Source organism: Ornithorhynchus anatinus, chromosome 5 (genome assembly GCF_004115215.2).
Source record: "Ornithorhynchus anatinus isolate Pmale09 chromosome 5, mOrnAna1.pri.v4, whole genome shotgun sequence".
Taxonomy (NCBI): Eukaryota; Metazoa; Chordata; class Mammalia; order Monotremata; family Ornithorhynchidae; genus Ornithorhynchus; species Ornithorhynchus anatinus.
The window spans coordinates 53472282-53489313 of record NC_041732.1 but is presented as its reverse complement, the minus strand read 5'-3'; the positions used below and the strand labels follow the sequence as shown (position 1 = coordinate 53489313).

The 17032-nt window shown below is 45.8% G+C and overlaps 1 protein-coding gene across 2 annotated transcripts in view; it reads right to left on the bottom strand.

The window, feature by feature from the left end:
• OTUD7A (OTU deubiquitinase 7A) overlaps positions 1-17032 on the bottom strand; it is a 387452-nt gene that overhangs the window by 171150 nt on the left and 199270 nt on the right. For both annotated transcript variants that reach the window (XM_029065552.1, XM_029065554.1), the window contains one exon: positions 8607-8761. In XM_029065552.1, coding sequence (XP_028921385.1) covers positions 8607-8691 — 85 coding nt within the window. In that variant the 5' untranslated portion in view covers positions 8692-8761. The remainder of the gene's footprint in view (positions 1-8606; positions 8762-17032) is intronic.

Genomic DNA, 17032 nt, shown 5'->3' with positions numbered 1-17032 from the left:
TGTTGAGCGCTTACTATGTGCAAAGCACTGCTCTAAGCACTGGGGAGGATACAAGGTGATCGGGTTGCCCCACTTGGGGCTCACAGACTTAATCCCCATTTTACAGATGAGGTCAGTGAGGCACAGAGAAGTTAAGTGACTTGCTCCAAGTCACACAGCTGACAAGCGGCTGAACGGGAATTTGAACCCATGACCTCTGACTCCCAAGCCCGTACTCTTTCCACTGAGCCACAGGTACTGGGGTAGATACAAGTTACTCAATTGGACACAGTCCCTGTCCCACATGGGGCTCACGGTCTTAATCTCCATTTTACAGATGAGGTCACTGAGGCCCAGAGGTCACACAGCAGGCAATGGTGGAGCCGGGATTAGAATCCAGGTCCTTCTGACCGCCCAGGCCTGAGCTCTATCCACCAGGCCACCACACAGCTTCCCTACCTCAGCGCTCAGTAGAATACTTGGCACTTAGTAAGCACTTCACAAATACCACAATTTTTATTACTGTTGTTACTCTCCTACTAAGTGCTGGGGTAGATACGAGATAATCAGGTCCCACAGAGGACTCACAATCTAGGTTGAAGAGAGAACAAGTGTTGAATCCCCATTTAGCAGATGAGGGAACTGAGTCACAGAGAAGCGAAGTGACTCGACCAAGGCACAACCGAGCAGCCGAGCGGCACAACCGGGATTAGAACCCAGGTCCTCCGACTCCCAGGACCATGCCCCTCTCCGTTAGACCACACAGCTCGTGGCTCAGTGGAAAGAGCACGGGCTTTGGAGGCAGAGGTCATGGGCTCGAATCCCCGCTCTGCCACTTGTCGGCTGTGTGACTGTGGGCGAGTCGCTTCACTTCTCTGGGCCTCAGTTACCTCATCTGGAAAATGGGGATTAAGAGGGTGAGCCCCACGTGGGACAACCTGATTCCCCTGTGTCTACCCCAGCGCTTAGAACAGTGATCTGCACATAGGAAGCGCTTAACAAATACCAACATTATTATTATTACCCCAGAGCTTAGTAGAGTACTTTTCACGATTACCATTGTTATTCTCCCAAGCAATCAGCACAGTGCTCTACACCATAAGCACTCAATAAATACCACTGATTGAGATGGGCTTTTGCACAGCATTGTGATTTTCTCAGTCAGCTTCCGTAAGCCAGGCACTTTCCGTATGCAGGGCCCTGAATATGGGGCTTTAGGGAGTCCCAGAGGACGGACGTGACGAGGACAAGGTCCCTCTCCCCTAGGATCTCACTGCTTAATCCTGAAACCGACACTACTCACCTGTAATTCTTGTTCTTGGAAAGTGAGTAGGACACCAGATCTGATCTCATCTGGGGGTTACCCACATTTGAGAAATGGATTCATCGAAGCGGAAAGCTGAGAGACATTGTTCCACGGATTCAAAAAGTGAAACGCAATTCAATATAATTGCCCCCTCTGTGTTATACCCCCAATTATTTATTACTATTACTGCAGTTGTAAATATTTTTATGTCTGTCCTCCCCCACTACAGTGGAGGCTCACCGTGGGCAGGGAATATGCTCTTTGTGCTTGTACTTGCCCAAGGGTCTAGCACAGTGCATTGCACTCAGAGGTACTAAATAAATGTTATTCATACAATTACTACTCACTCTAAATTCAGTCAAAAATTAGAAATTCATCATCATTTTCCGCAGTTAATTAGTTTTTAAAACGAATGCTGGAGAGAGAATTTAACCTCATAATTGCATGCTTATTTAATTTGATTGAACCAATCGGAATTTAATCGTAAGAGTAAGATGAAAATGCTCGTTTAACTGCAGGGGTGCTGGAGATTGAATATCATGATAAAGCTTCACTAGTTCTTTTAATGGGCTCCTGTAATTATTAAAATTACAAATGATAATGGCCTATTTAATTAGTGTTTTAATGACTCTGTTATTGGCCTAACCTGGACTTAAAATTGATTATTTTTAACTTGAGGGAAAAAAAAGGAAAAATCGGGAATCCGACCTATATTCTTCTCTAAAATTTACTATTTCCAGGTACCTCAGTCTACTCCGCCTCCGATGAACAATGGTGTCCGCAAATGAGGCACTGGTTTCGGGGTGACTTTCAAAACGTGTCCTCCCCATGCACTAGGAAGGCTAGTGCACGAGCCCCGTGGGCTTTCTGCAATCAGAGACAAACTGTTGAGCTTCGCCTTAAGCTACGTCAAAAGAAGGAAGGGACGCCTGTCCTGGAAAGTGACTGAGAGCTGCATGACATTTTGTCAAGCTAGCTACCACTTATGGGCTTCATTACTCTCTCACGTATCCATTAGATCCTGATACCCAGGGGTTCGATGATGATAATAATAATAATTCTAGTATTTAAGCGCCTGCGTGTGCCAGTCACTGTTCTGAGTGCTGGGGTGGCGACAAGATAATTGCACTGGACACAGTCCCCGTCCCATATGGGGCTCGCTGTCTTAATCCCCATTTTACAGAGGAGGGAACTGAGGCCCAGAGCAGTGAGGCGATTTGCTCAAGGTCACACAGCAGACAAGTGGCAGAGCCGGGATTAGAACCTGTTTTGATTCTGAGGCCCGTGCTCTATCCGCTAGGCTACTCGATGATCCCTTGTGTGGGGAAGGGAAAGGTACTGGCCATTCACCAGCTGGCTGTAGTGCCCCGCACGTGGAAGCTCACCTCAGCCCCAGCTTCCCAGAAAGCTTTTATTAGCTTTATATTATCATTATTCTTATTAAATAAGCTAATTGCTCACTATGTGTCAAGTACTGTTCTAGGTGCTGGGTAAATACCAGTGAAGCAGGTTTGGACACAGTCTCTGTCCTTCCAGGAGAAGGGAGAACAGGTAATGAATCCCCACTTTACATTTGACAAAACGGAGGCACAGAGAAGTTAAGTCACTTGCCCAAAGTCAAACAGCATTCATTCAGTCACTCAATAGTATTTATTGAGCACTTACTATGTGCAGAGCACTGCACCAAGCGCTTGGAATGGACAATTGGGCAACAGATTGAGACAACGCAAGTGGCCCAGCTGGGATTAGAACCCAGTTCCTCTGACCTCCAGGCCGGTGCTCTTTCCACTAACTGCTGCCGTGGCAAAAGGAGAGTCCGTTAGGTGACCGAGCAGGTAATCAGTTCACCACCACTTCGCTTTGACTCACTGCACCTTCGATCCAGTGCTAAAAATATGCCGGGTGAGACTCTCAGACCACGGTTTTCTGGAGTTCCCCTGCACCTGGGGCTTCCAGCTCACATTCATGTCGGAGCTCCTTGTGGGCATGGAATATGTCACTTCTTTCTTCTGTACTTTCCTAGAACTCAGTACAGTGCATAGAGGGGGAGCTTAACACATGACACCATTCTTATTAGTAATAATGATAACGATTATGATGGCATCGATCAAGCGCGTACTCTGTGTCAAGCACTGTTCTAAGTGCTGGGGTCTTGTCTTGTCTCAAGCTGTCAAGTCGTCTCCGCCTCAGAGAGACAACCATGACACATCTCTCCCAGAACTCCCCACCTCCATCTGCAAGTGTTCTGCTGGTGCATCCAAGCGCTGGGGTAGATTATTCAATAGTATTTATTTCATTCATTCAATAGTATTTATTGAGCGCTTACTATGTGCAGAGCACTGTACTAAGCGCTTGGAACCTATAAATCGGCAACAGATAGAGTCCCTGCCCACTGACGGGCTTACAGTCTAATCGGGGGAGACGGACAGACAAAAACAATAGCAATAAATAGAATCAAGAGGATGTACATCTCAGTAAAACAAACAGCAATAAACAGAATCAAGATAAATAGAATCAAGATTACAAGCTAATCAGGTTGGACACAGTCCCAGTCCCACGTGAGGCTCACAGTCTTAATCCCCATTTTACAGGTGAGGTAACGGAGGCACAGAGAAGTGAAGTGACTTGCCCAAGGTCACCCGGCAGATAAGTGGGGGAGCCAGAATTAGAAGCCAGGTCCTTCTGACTTCAGTCCCCTACTCTATCCACTAGGCCACGGTGCTTCCAGCTCATTGCCAAAGCCCTGACCAATCGTGGGCCCAGCTCATTTAGGTATCAGACAGGATGATAAGTCCACCTAACAGTGGGCATCCTATTGAATGAATGAATGAATGCTGTTTGACTTTGGGCAAGTGACTTAACCTCTCTGTGCCTCAGTTTGGCAAACGTAAAGTGGGGATTTATTACCTGTTCTCCCTTCTCCTGGAAGGACAGAGACTGCATCCAAACCTGGTTCACTGGAATTCACCCAGCATTTAGAACAGTACTTGACACTTAGGAATATTAATAATAATATGATTATTAATAATAATTATGGTATTTATAAAACACTTACTGTGTTGCCAGGCACTGTACTGAGATGGATAAAAGCAAATCATCTGTTTGCGCAGAGTCCCTGTCCCATGGGGAGCTCACATTCTCAATCCCCACTTTACAGATGAGGGAACTGAGGCACAGAGAAGCAAAGTGACATGCCCAAGGTCACGGAGCAGACAAGTGGCTGAGCCGGGAATAGAACCCACGACCTCCTGACTCCCAAGCTCATGCTCTCTCCACTACACCAGTGCCCTGCACACAGTAAGGACACGATAAGTACTATTGATTGACCGATTATTTCCATGGCCCAGTTTGAGAGTCAGTGTTAACGTTGGTATTTGTTAAGCGCTTACTATGTGCCGAGCACTGTTCTAAGCGCTGGGGTAGACACAGGGAATCAGGTTGTCCCACGTGGGGCTCTAACGGTCTTAATCCCCATTTTACAGATGAGGTAACTGAGGCACCGAGAAGTTAAGCGACTTGCCCAAAGTCACCCAGCCGACAAGTGGCCGAGCTGGGATTCGAACCCATGACTCTGACTCCAAAGCCCGTGCTCTTTCCACTGAGCCACGCTGCTTCTCTCTGTGGTCAACCAGACTGGTCCCTTAGAGAAACCCAGGAAGGAAAGGAAACCCAGGATGTATTCTGAAATTGTTTTTCGCTCAGTGAATTAAGTGCTACAGTTAATATGAGCCCTACCGGAAATCAAGTATTCAAGCTATTGTCCCGTGTGGAATGAGATCTTAAATGAGCTTTGTTAACCCAGCCCCAGACGACGAATGAGTTCTGCAGCTTCTTTCTGTTCTGCCAAGGGCCAGGTTCACTCCTGGGTGCCATTCTGGGTGGAAGGGGAGGAAGAAAGGGGGACAGAATTAGGGAAATATTCCCCCAACTGCAAAAACATTTAGCTAACGACGAAGACGACAACTTCAGGTCTGCGTTTTCCCCGGATGTGGGTCCTGTGACAATTCTGCCCTGCCAGATTAGCCCTGGGTACAGTGCTTTCTCCGTGGCAGCTTTCTGGAGAGGGTTCCTGGCTTCAGGGGCGAACTAGAAGGTGGCTAGTTGGCGACCGATGATGAGAGACACCATCGGACCAAACCAACGCCTTGGTCTGCGGGGGCCATACCAACCCCGGGCCGCCAGAAACCCTACGTTTCTAGAAAGCGGCCATTGTCACACCCGTTAACTGCTGCAGTTGCTGATTCGGTGACACCAAGATGTTGTCCTAGCCCATGGCATGTTCAGCTTAGTACGGTGCTCTGCACTCATAGCAGCGGCTCGGCGAATACCACTGATGATGAAAAGGGATCCCAAATATAAGGGGAAAATACATTAGGGAGGTGTATCAACATCTGTCCTGGACTTGCATAGAGGATAGAGCAGGGGCAGGGGAATCAGAAGGTCATGGTACTAATCCCAGAACCACCACTTGTCTGCTGTGCGATCTTGAGCGAGTCACTTCACTTCTCCGGGCCTCAGTTACCTTATCTGTAAAATGGGGATCGAGACTGAGAGCCTCACAAGGAAGAGAGACCATGTCCAACCCGATTTGCTTGTATCCACTCCAACACTTAGTACCGTGCCTGGCACATATTAAGCACTTAAAAACCACAATTATCACTATTACGAGTGGCAGTACTTCACGCCCCCGTGCTCACGTCTATCTCGCAACCTCGGCCTCTCCATCTCGAGACCCTCCGTTTCTCCTGCCGACGGCACCCTCCAATAACCTGTTCCCCTCTTCCCGAATTAGTCCTTTCAGTCTCTGCTCCAACCTAATTTCTCCCTCCCCATCAGCGTCTATACTTTGGCAACCCCAACGTCCTGGGAAATAGGCTGCATGGCTGCAGAAAAGCCTCAGGCTTTTGGCCCCGGCTCGCTTCCTGTGCAATCTTAGGCAAATCACTTCATCAACCGCTCATCTGTAAAATGGGGCTGATGCCATCTGTTTCCTCCACGAATACATCGATGGGGAAAAAAAAAAATCCCAGGGTAAAGTACAGTCCATGTCACAAAATTAACAGTTGTTCCTCTGGCCTCCAAATCACACGTCGCACAATTCCTTTGAGCTAATCTTACCCCAAACCCCAGATGTTTATGGTGAGCGCTGCCGTAATATTACTAAGAATCGATACAAAGGAGAAGTGAAACGCAGAGGAGTTAAGGGGTTTACCGAAGCCCAGAGTGAGCGAATCACTGAGCTGGGAAAAGGACAACCAGTAGGCCAGTTTCTTCTCCTCATCAGTCAGCCTTTTTCTGCTCTTTCACTTCTACGCATATTCTTCTCTCGCCCCTAACAAAAACAAGCCACAAACTCTCTTGACCTCTGTCTTGTCACTTCTCCTCTCCGTAGAAGCTCCTGACAGGATTATTCGGGGCTTAAGTCACTTAGAATGTCATAGGTTCTCAGAATCGTTTTTCACTCGGCAGAGTGACTTAATGGGTGAGGAATTAGCGGCCAAGAAGCAGTAAGACAAGAAAGGGGCCTGGTGCCACTGTAAGCTATAATTCTTTCAAATCTCTTAAAGTTGTTCTTGGCCCCTCCATCAGAATGTTATGCTTTTCATTAAATTTGCCAAGCTAATCGGCCCAATATACTCAATCCAATATAGTTCAAAAGAATCCAAAGGCTCATCCTGGGATATTATTAATTGTATTTATTGAGCGCTTACTGTGAGCACAGCACTGTATTAAGCACTTGTGGTATTGGTTAAGTGCTTACTAGGTGCCAGGAACTGTACTAAGTGCTGGAGTGGATACAATCAAATCAGGTCACACACAATTTTATAGGGGTGGTGGACAGTTTCGCCGCCCACAACGAGCTTACAGTCTAGATGAGAAGCAGCAGCATATAAGAATTTGTTACACAAATGATTACAAGAGTTCTTCATTAAAAACTGGGAACGAACGGTCATCGTCCCCTAAACGTATCATTGCGTTCTGTATCATTTTTTTCTGATTTCATTATTGTGGTGCACAAAATTTGCTAAAGTGTTTCAAAATACTGATTTCTGTCATTTTTCTTTAGATAATTGGGATTTGAACTGCTATTGTAAACAGGAAAAGAACTGGAACATTTCAAAACAAAGCACACTCTGTGTCCAGGTGTGGACATCTGAGAGTCCATTTTCGGATCAAATAAAGCCATTCCCACATCCCTACAAAAAGGCTGCCCTCATACACAATACCCACTCTCACGGTGTTTGCTCTACAGTCAACAGGCTCGATTCTGTCCTCTGCTAACACATGAGTCATTCTCGCCGACTTAGGTGGAAGTTGTGTGGGTGTATGAGAGAATTTGGCCCAAAGTGCCTTTTCATCCTAGAGCTAAGTTTAAGGATTAAGACTGCCAATGGAACTCACCTCTTTATTATTCCGTCACGTACTCGCTTTCTCTTTTTGAAAGCATTTGGCTCTAACCCACTCTAACTCCTACAAACCCTATTGTCAGCTATCGGAAGATCTGAACTCACCCACGACAACCTAGGAAACCCTCCTCTTCTCTCGAAGAGTCAGTTCCACAGTCAAAGTAAAGGTGAAAGATAATAAAATTAGAAGCGATGATGAAAATATGACTACCTTGACTCAACATAGGATCTTCCCTTCAGAGAATCTAGAACCTCTGGGGTCAGTGACCACCAAAAGCTGCAGAGAGCCCGTATTGAAATTCCTACCTTTCTAAATTCTCCCTAGTGGGCCATTTCAGCAGACTCTATGATCAAGCGGCCCCGTCAAAGATATTCATTCCACTGTATTTACTGAGCGCTCACTGTGTGCAGAGCACTGAAATGAGTGGTTGGGAGAGTACACAACAACAACAAACACATTCCCCTCCCACAGTGAGCATGTGTCAACTGACAACAACCTCGATGAGGAAACTAAGGTAAAGGATTTGCTACTGTCAACTCACTGTGGGCAGGGAATGTGTTTACCAACTCATTTATTCTGCCAGAGCTCTGCACACAGTAAGTGCTCAATAAATATTGATTTATTGACCATACATAATCAACGATGGCCTCTCGAAATGTCCGCTGGACTGTGAGCTCCTTGTGGGAAGGGGGACGTATCTACCAACTCTGTTGTATTTGCTCTCTCAAGAACTTCATACAGTGCTCTGCATGCAGTAAGCACTCAATAAATACCACCGACTGGCTGACCTCACCACTTACAGGCCCGACCCGCTTCGCATTTCTGTCTCAGTTTTCAATCAGGTCACGCTGGGAGAATGGCTGGGAGGCAGATGGGGGTGGGAGATGACTGAGGGGTCGCGGGGGAGACTTACCTTCCAGCAGGTCTCTTGCCAGACCCGGTTCTGCCCCCGTGGACCGAACAAAGTCTGACAGGACCGCGTCCATATCAAGAGTCATGGGATCATGTAGAAGTGCTGCCTAGCACTTGGCAGAGTCGGGGTTCGGAAGAGAACTAGAAATCATCCATCTGTGTGGGAGAAAAGAGAAGCCAACTTAGCCAATGAAGGACAGCTCCCCTCAGCAGCAAGCTCAAGACATAAGGAAGCACTCAACTGATTCTGATTTAAAAACCCGAGCCTAAATGGTATGACGGCTTTCGAATGGATGAGCAAGTTGGGCTGACACACTAAAGACCAACTTACCCATTCACTAGGTTGGCGGGGATCTCAGACTTTTTGAGAAGCCAAAACCTGACACTGAGACCCCAATCTGAATATATGTCTGCTATTCCCAAATCGTGGGACTCTCAGCAAATCAACTGCTTCTTCTATTGATCTGAAGAACTTTATTCCTTTTCTCAGTGCTCTAAGCAACTGAGCTCTTCAAGCAAATTCTACCTTGAACAGGGCAATGAAATAAGCTGGTTTGTTTTTTTTTTCAAATAAATCCTTGTAAGCAAAAAAAAAAAAGCAAACGAAAAGAACGCTTAACTTAAATTCCACCAACTCATTAGTTTTCAGAAACCCCTCCAGGTGGTTTAATTGTCAAAAATGCCCACATCAGACATTTCGGTAAGCCCCTCCAAAATTCAATCATTAGGAAGTTAGGTTTCCGTAGCAGAATGATTTGCTTGTTCTAAGTCAAAGGCGTACACAGAGTATTTAGCAGCTTTCCTGTAGGCTGTTTGTACCATCCAGTTGCTGAGAAAAGCAACAATCACACCAGTATATGACAATGACTCATGGCTCAGGAACCAGCATGCAGCAGCTAATGGAACCTCAGTCATAGCTGATGAAATGCAAATATATTCTTATTTTGTATAGAAAATGGAAATTTTGACACGGGACAAGTACACGACTAAATCTCAAGCAAGCCAAGTATTTCACGTTTGCGTTCGAAAAGTACTAGCTGAGTTAGATATATTAACGAACGCAGTTGGTTGATGAGAAAACTGGAAGCCCTCTCTTGCCACACATTTTCTCTAGCCGCCCAGAACACACAAATACCTTAGCACAGCAACCTAATCTGCGTTCTCTAAAGAACTCCGCGGTGAACTGTGTCTCTCCTGTTTCAGGTGCACAGCTAATGACAAATATAGCAAACTCTGCTTCCTTTATTGCCCTCAGCCCCACAACACTTACGTGTATTTCTCTAATTTATTTCTATTAATGTCTGTCTCCCCCTCTAGACTGTAAGCTCGTTGTGGGCAGGGAATGTGTCCACCAACTCTGTTCTAGTGTTATATTGTACTCTCCCAAGTGTTTAGTACGGTGCTCTGCACTCAGTAAGTGCTCAATGAATAAAACTGACTGATTGATTGATTGATTAGGAGCCTCTATAGGCAGGGACCCTTCTGCTTCGACCCCTGATTCTCCCCACTCCAGTTCATAGTTTACTCCGCCGCCCGGATCATTTCTACAAAACCATTCAGTTCATGTTTCCCCACGACTCATGAAACACCAGTAGTTGCCCATCCACCTTCGCAATAAAGAGAAACTCCTTACCTTCGGCTTTAAAGTACTCGATCCCCTTGCCAAACTCCTACTAGAACCCAGCCCTCACATTTTGCTCCTCTAAGGCCAGCCTATTCGCTGTACCTCTATCTTGTGTATCTCACCACCGTCCGCTGCCCACGTTCTGCCTCTGTCCTGGAACACCCTTCCTCTTCCTATCTGACAAGTGATCACTCTCCCCATCTTCAAAACCTTATTAAAAGTGCACCTCCCTCAAAAGGCCTTCCCCAACGAAGCCCTCATTTCTGCCTTCTCTCACTCCCTTCTGCGTCACCCTTGCACTTGAATCTGCACCCTTTATTCACCCCTCCCTCATCCCTACAGCACTGGTGTAATAATAATAACTACTGTATTCGTCAAGCACTTACTATGTGCCCAGCACTGTACTAAGTGTTGGGTGGATACAAGCAAATCGGGTTGGTTACTCTCTCGTCATGTAGTGGGCTCCCGGTCTCTTTCCCCATTTTACAGATGAGGTAACTGATGCGCAGAGCAGTGAAGCGACTTGCTCAAGGTCACAATGCAAATGGTGGACTTTTGACCTTCCCAGGCCCATGCTCTATCTACTGTGTACATAGCCGTAATTTATTTATTTATATTATGGTCTGTCTGCCCCTCTAGACTGTAAGCTCACTGCGGGCAGGGAATGTATCTGTCATATTATTGGGTTGTACTCTCTCATGCACCTTAGCACAGTGCCCTGCATACAGTGAGCACTCAAGAAATACATTCGACTGATGTCTTTCCCCAGGATATAAGACAGGGATTCTGAATATTGTAAACATTTAACTTCCTTCCTCCTGCCTGGCGCTCCCTCCCCATCGTCAAAGCCTTCCTGAAAACTCACCTCCTCCAATCAAGCAATGGTAATGGAGGTCTACCCTCAATTAAGTCCCACCCTCCCAAGTGGCATCCATCTATGAGCTGTCCTCAGCCCCTATTTTTGCCCACCTTAGCACCTATGGAATATTCTTGACAGATTAACTTGCACCTACTTGCACATACCCGTAATGTATTTATTTATATTAATGTCGAGTCTCCCCACCCCACGACTGCAAGCTCACTGCGGGCAGGGAACGTATCTAACAACTCTGTACACTGTGCTCACCCAAGTTCTAAGTACAGTGCTCGGCACACAATAAGCACATAATAAATAATTGATTACTTGTCTATTCATCCTTCCATACTTTGGCTGACATAAAAACTCCAATTACTGCTGCTGAAATGACCACAGCACAGTACCGATTCTGTGCTGTGCACCGTGACCCCAGGAGAAGTTTCCTTTTTTTTAAATGGTATTTGATAAGCGCTTACTTACTACGTGTCAGGCACTGTACTAAGTGCCGAGTAGATACAGGCTCATCAGGTTCATTCATTCAATAGTATTTATTGAGCGCTTACTATGCGCAGAGCACTGTACTAAGCGCTTGGAATAATATACAAATCGGTAACAGATAGAGACAGTCCCTGCCCTTTGACGGACTTACAGTCTAATCGGGTTGGATACAGTCCCTGTCCCACATGCAGCTCACAGTCTTAATCCCCATTTTACAGTTGAGGTGAAGAAACCTAGAGAATTATAATAATAGTGCTATTTGTTAAGCGCTTACTATGTGCCAGGCTCTGTACTAAGCGCTGGGGTAGATACAAGAAAATCAGGTTGGACTCAGTCCCTGTCCCCCATGGGGCTCACGGTCTCCATGCCCACTTGACAGATTGAGGGAACTGAGGCCCAGAGAAGTCAAGTGACTTACCCAAGGTCACAAAGCAGAAAAGTGGGGGATCCAGGATTAGAACTCAGGGACTCTGACTTCCATGTCCATGCTCTTTCCACTAATAATAATAATAATGTTGGTATTTGTTAAGCGTTTACTATGTGCAGAGCACTGTTCTAAGAGCTGGGGTAGACACAGGGGAATCAGGTGGGGCTCACAGTCTTAATCCCCATTTTACAGATGAGGTAACTGAGGCAAAGAGAAGTGAAGTGACTTGCCCACGGTCACCCAGCTGACAAGTGGCAGAGCTGGGATTCAAACCCATGTCCTCTGACTCCAAAGCCCGTGCTCTTTCCACGGAGCCACGCTTGCTTTCGTTGCTGCTGCAGTCTTTGCCCAATCTCTTTTCCATGTTTCCTTTTGGACCTGCCCACCTCACAGAACACCTGGCAGAGCCAGGTCAGGAGTCCAGATTCCTTGGTACTTTTCCCCTCTATCACTAGCATTTGTAAACTCCTTGTAGGCAAGGGTGGTGTCTACCAACTGTATTGCATTCTCCCAAGCACTTAGTACCATGCTCTGGACAAAACAAGCATTCACTGGATATCATTGATCAGTTGATTAATTATGATACTCAAGGATAAGCCCATTGTTGGGCAGGGATTGTCTTTATCTGTTGCCAAATTGTCCATTCCAAGTGCGTAGTACAGTGCTCTGCACATAGTAAGCGCTCAATAATTATGACTGAATGAACGGGCAGTGGGTGAGGGCAGGGATCATGTCCATTAATTCTGTTGTACTCTTCCAAAGGCTCAGTATAGTGCTCTATCCAAAATAGGCACTCGGTATATATTTTTGATTAATTGAAAGTGAGAAAAAGCAGAAAAGTAGAAAACCATTTCCCTCCACTTTCAACAAAAGGCATGTTTCTAAAACAAAGCCAATTTTGGTGTCGACTCCCAGCTTTATCACCTGACGGCGTTACCAAAGAAGACAGAGGAGAAAAACCTAGTTCATTCTTAACTTTATAGCTCACCAGTTCCAATTCACAAAGCAACGTGGCTTAGTGGAAGGAGCACGGGCTTGGGAGTGGGATGACGAGGGTTCTAATTCCGGCCCTGCCACGTGTCTGCTGTGTGACCTTGGGCAAGCCACTTAACTTCTCTGTGTTTCAGTTACCTCCTCTGTAAAATGAGGATTAAGACTGTGAGCTCCATGTGGGACAACCTGATTACCCCGTATCTACCCCAGTGCTTAGAGCAGTGCTTGGCACATAGTAAACGTTTAACAAATATCATCATGATATTCTCTCTGCACACAGTAAGCGCTCAATAAATATGACTGAATGAAAATCCCAGGGCATACAGAGAGCCTGTAAAATTAGCTGTTCTCTTAGTCATTTGTTTATTTTACGGTATTTGTTAAGTGCTTACTATGTGCCAGGGACTGTATTCAATGTTGGGGTAGATACAAGCTGAGCAGGCTGAACACGATTCCTGGCTCTTGGGAGGCTCCCAGTCTTAATCCCCATTTTACAGATGCAGTGCAGGCACAGAGAAATGAAATAATGTTGGTACTTGTTAAGCAATTCCTATGTGCCGAGCACTGTTCTAAGCGCTGAGGTAGATAAAGGGTAATCAGGTTGTCCCATGTGAGGCTCACAGTTAATCCCCATTTTACAGATGAGGTAACTGAGGTCCAGAGAAGGTAAGTGACTTTCCCACAGTCACACAGCTGACAAGTGGCAGAGCCGGGATTCAAACTCATGACCTCTGACTCCCAAGCCCATGCTCTTTCCACTGAGCCACGCTGCTTCTCTAATGACATGCCCATGGTCCACACAGCAGTTGAGTGGCAGAGCCGGGATGAGAACCCAGGTCCTTCTGATTCCCAGGCCCGTGTTCTATCCACTGGGTCACGAGTCATGTGATATACAGAAAAAACACAGGGATTATCAATGATACGTTCACAACCGTTAGGGTGGCTGTCAAGGTCAATCATCACACACTTCCTCCAGGGATTTTGTTGCCATTATTCGAGACAGACTGCTTGGCTCGAGATATGATTAGAGATATGATCCAGTGTGACTACCTGCATTTCCTCTATTTCTGTTTCTCTTAGGGGCCCGGGCCTGATTGACTAGATGCCCTTTGACATCTGTGCTTGTCCTTTGATTATGGTTACTAAAATCATGCTACATAAAGCCATCACCATGGCAAATCTCAACACTCTGCTGCATGGTCAAATCTGATTATGTCATTCTGCCCTCCGACTCTCCACAGGCACACTCCTCCTCATCTTTCCATAGTCTTCACCCACTACACCACGGCTCACATGCTTCAATCAATCACTCACTTGTATTTCTTGAGCGCTTACGGTGTTCAGAGCACTCTCTCGAAGTTTATCTTCTAATTCTTGGTCCTGATTCTCCCATCTCCCACCCATTGGTTTCTTCTCCATGGAATTCCCTCCATGTTCCAAATCTGCCAAACTACAATCTTCTCTACTTTAAAGCCCTCCTGAAAAGTCACCTCCTCCAACACAAATAAGCTTCTTGAGGTTGGAGATTGTGTCTACCGATTTTGTTGCATTGTACTCTCCCAAGAACTTAGCATAGTGCTCTCCAGGCACTAATCATTCAACAAATACTACTGGCTAAATATTCTGCAATTTATCCGCATTTCCCTTGCTCATAGTATGCCACATGCCAATATCAGCATTTAGGCCTACATCAGTTTATTCCAATAATTCAGTCATCTATTTATTCATGGATTTTTTTTGCTTCCAATATTGCCATTTAAAACTATATTTTTCCAACAGATTTCACTGTACAATCTGCATATGATCATTTCCCCCATTACAGCGTGAGTTATTAGAGGGTAGGGATTTTATATTTTATTTTTATGTATGCTTCCAAGTGATTCGTACCATGATCTGCACATGGAAAACACTAAATAAAAACTGAAAAATGAATAAAAAGAAGGAATTCCTAGAAAAGTTTACTAGCACCACATCTTAATATCAATCTAAGACTCGTCTATTCTGGCCATCTTTAGAATATGTGTAAAAGCCAAAACCCATCGTGATACAGCTGCTGGATACTGAGAATTCATGTTGCAATTTACATGGCTTTCTAGTTTGCTGATCATATGTCATATTTATTGCTATTGTTCTTGTCTGTCCATCTGCCCCGATTAGACCGTAAGCCCGTTAAAGGGCGGGGACTGTCTCTATCTGTTACCGATTTGTACATTCCAAGCGCTTAGTACAGTGCTCTGCACATAGTAAGCACTCAATAAATACTATTGAATGAATGAATATGCCCAGATAGTAGACACCTCAAAAAGCCATTTCTGAAAGACAACAGTGTGGCCTCGTGGAAAGAGCATTTGCCTGGAAATCAAACGACCTGGGTTTAAATTGTGGCTATAGCACTTACCTGCTGTTTGACTTTGGTCATTTAATTTCTCTGTGCCTCTTTTCCCTATCTGTAAAATGGGAATAAACACTGTAAGCCTTATGTGGGACAGGGACTGTCCCCACCCTGGTTGACTTTTATACTACCTAAGTGCTTAGTACAGTGTCTGGCACATAGTAAGCACTTAACACCACCCCGCACGCTCCGCTCCTCCGCCGCCCACCTCCTCGCCGTCCCTCGGTCTCGCCTATCCCGCCGTCGACCCCTGGGTCACGTCCTCCCGCGGTCCTGGAACGCCCTCCCTCCTCACCTCCGCCAAACTGATTCTCTTTCCCTCTTCAAAACCTTACTTAAAAATCACCTCCTCCAAGAGGCCTTCCCAGACTGAGCTCCTCTTCCCCCTCTACTCCCTCTGCCATCCCCCCTTTACCTCTCCGCAGCTAAAGCCTCATTTTCCCCTTTTCCCTCCGCTCCTCCACCTCTCCCTTCCCATCCCCACAGCACCGTACCCGTCCGCTCAACTGTATATATTTTCGTTACCCTATTTATTTTGTTAATGAATTGTACATCGCCTTGATTCTATTTAGTTGCCATTGTTTTTATGAGATGTTCTTCCCCTTGACGCTGTTTAGTGCCATTGTTCTTGTCTGTCCGTCTCCCCCGATTAGACTGTAAGCCCGTCAAACGGCAGGGACTGTCTCTATCTGTTGCCGACTTGTTCATCCCAAGCGCTTAGTACAGTGCTCTGCACATAGTAAGCGCTCAATAAATACTATTGAATGAACAAATACTATTAACCACAACAACAAACAAGTAAGTTACTTGCCCAAGTCAAACAGCAGTTAAGTGGCAGAAACAGAATTGCAACCCAGGTCCTTCCGACTCCCAGGTCCATTCTCCTTTTCTTAAGGACTACAAACTCAATAAGAGCAGGGATCATGTTTAAGAACTCTATTATATTCTCCCAAGCACTTAACACAGTGCTCTGCCTAGGGAAAGTGCCCAATTTTTTTTTTTTTTACGGTAACAATAATAATGTTGGTATTTGTTAAGCGCTTACGACGTGCAGAGCACTGTTCTACGCACCGGGGTCAATACAGGGTCATCAGGTAGTCCCATGTGAGGCTCCCAGTTAATCCCCATTTTACAGATGAGGTAAGTGACTTGCCCACAGTCACACAGCTGACAAGTGGCAGAGCCGGGATTCGAACCCATGCTTGTTGAGCACCCTTTGCCAAGCACTGTACTGAGTGTTGGGGTACATACAAGATAATTAGGTGAGATACAGTTACTGCCAAACATGGGATTCACGTCTAAGTAGAAGGGATTAGGATTTTATCCCCATTTTACAGGTGAGGAAACTGAGGCACAGAGAAACTGAGGTCACTGAGCAGAAAAGTGGAGGAGCTGGGATTTGAACACAGGTTCCCTTACTCCCTAGCCTGAGGTTTTTCTACTAGCCATGCTGCTTCCCCGTAAATAAATGCCTTTGATTGACAAGAGTTCCACTTGCAAGAGAGCACTGATTTTGAAATTAATTGATGAGGAGAACTGGCAACACTGAGAATGAAGAGGAGGAAAGGGGTGGTATAAATTAGTTTAAATTCATCATAACGTTCCCCCAAACCTTCCTGATCTGACTCGCTACATTG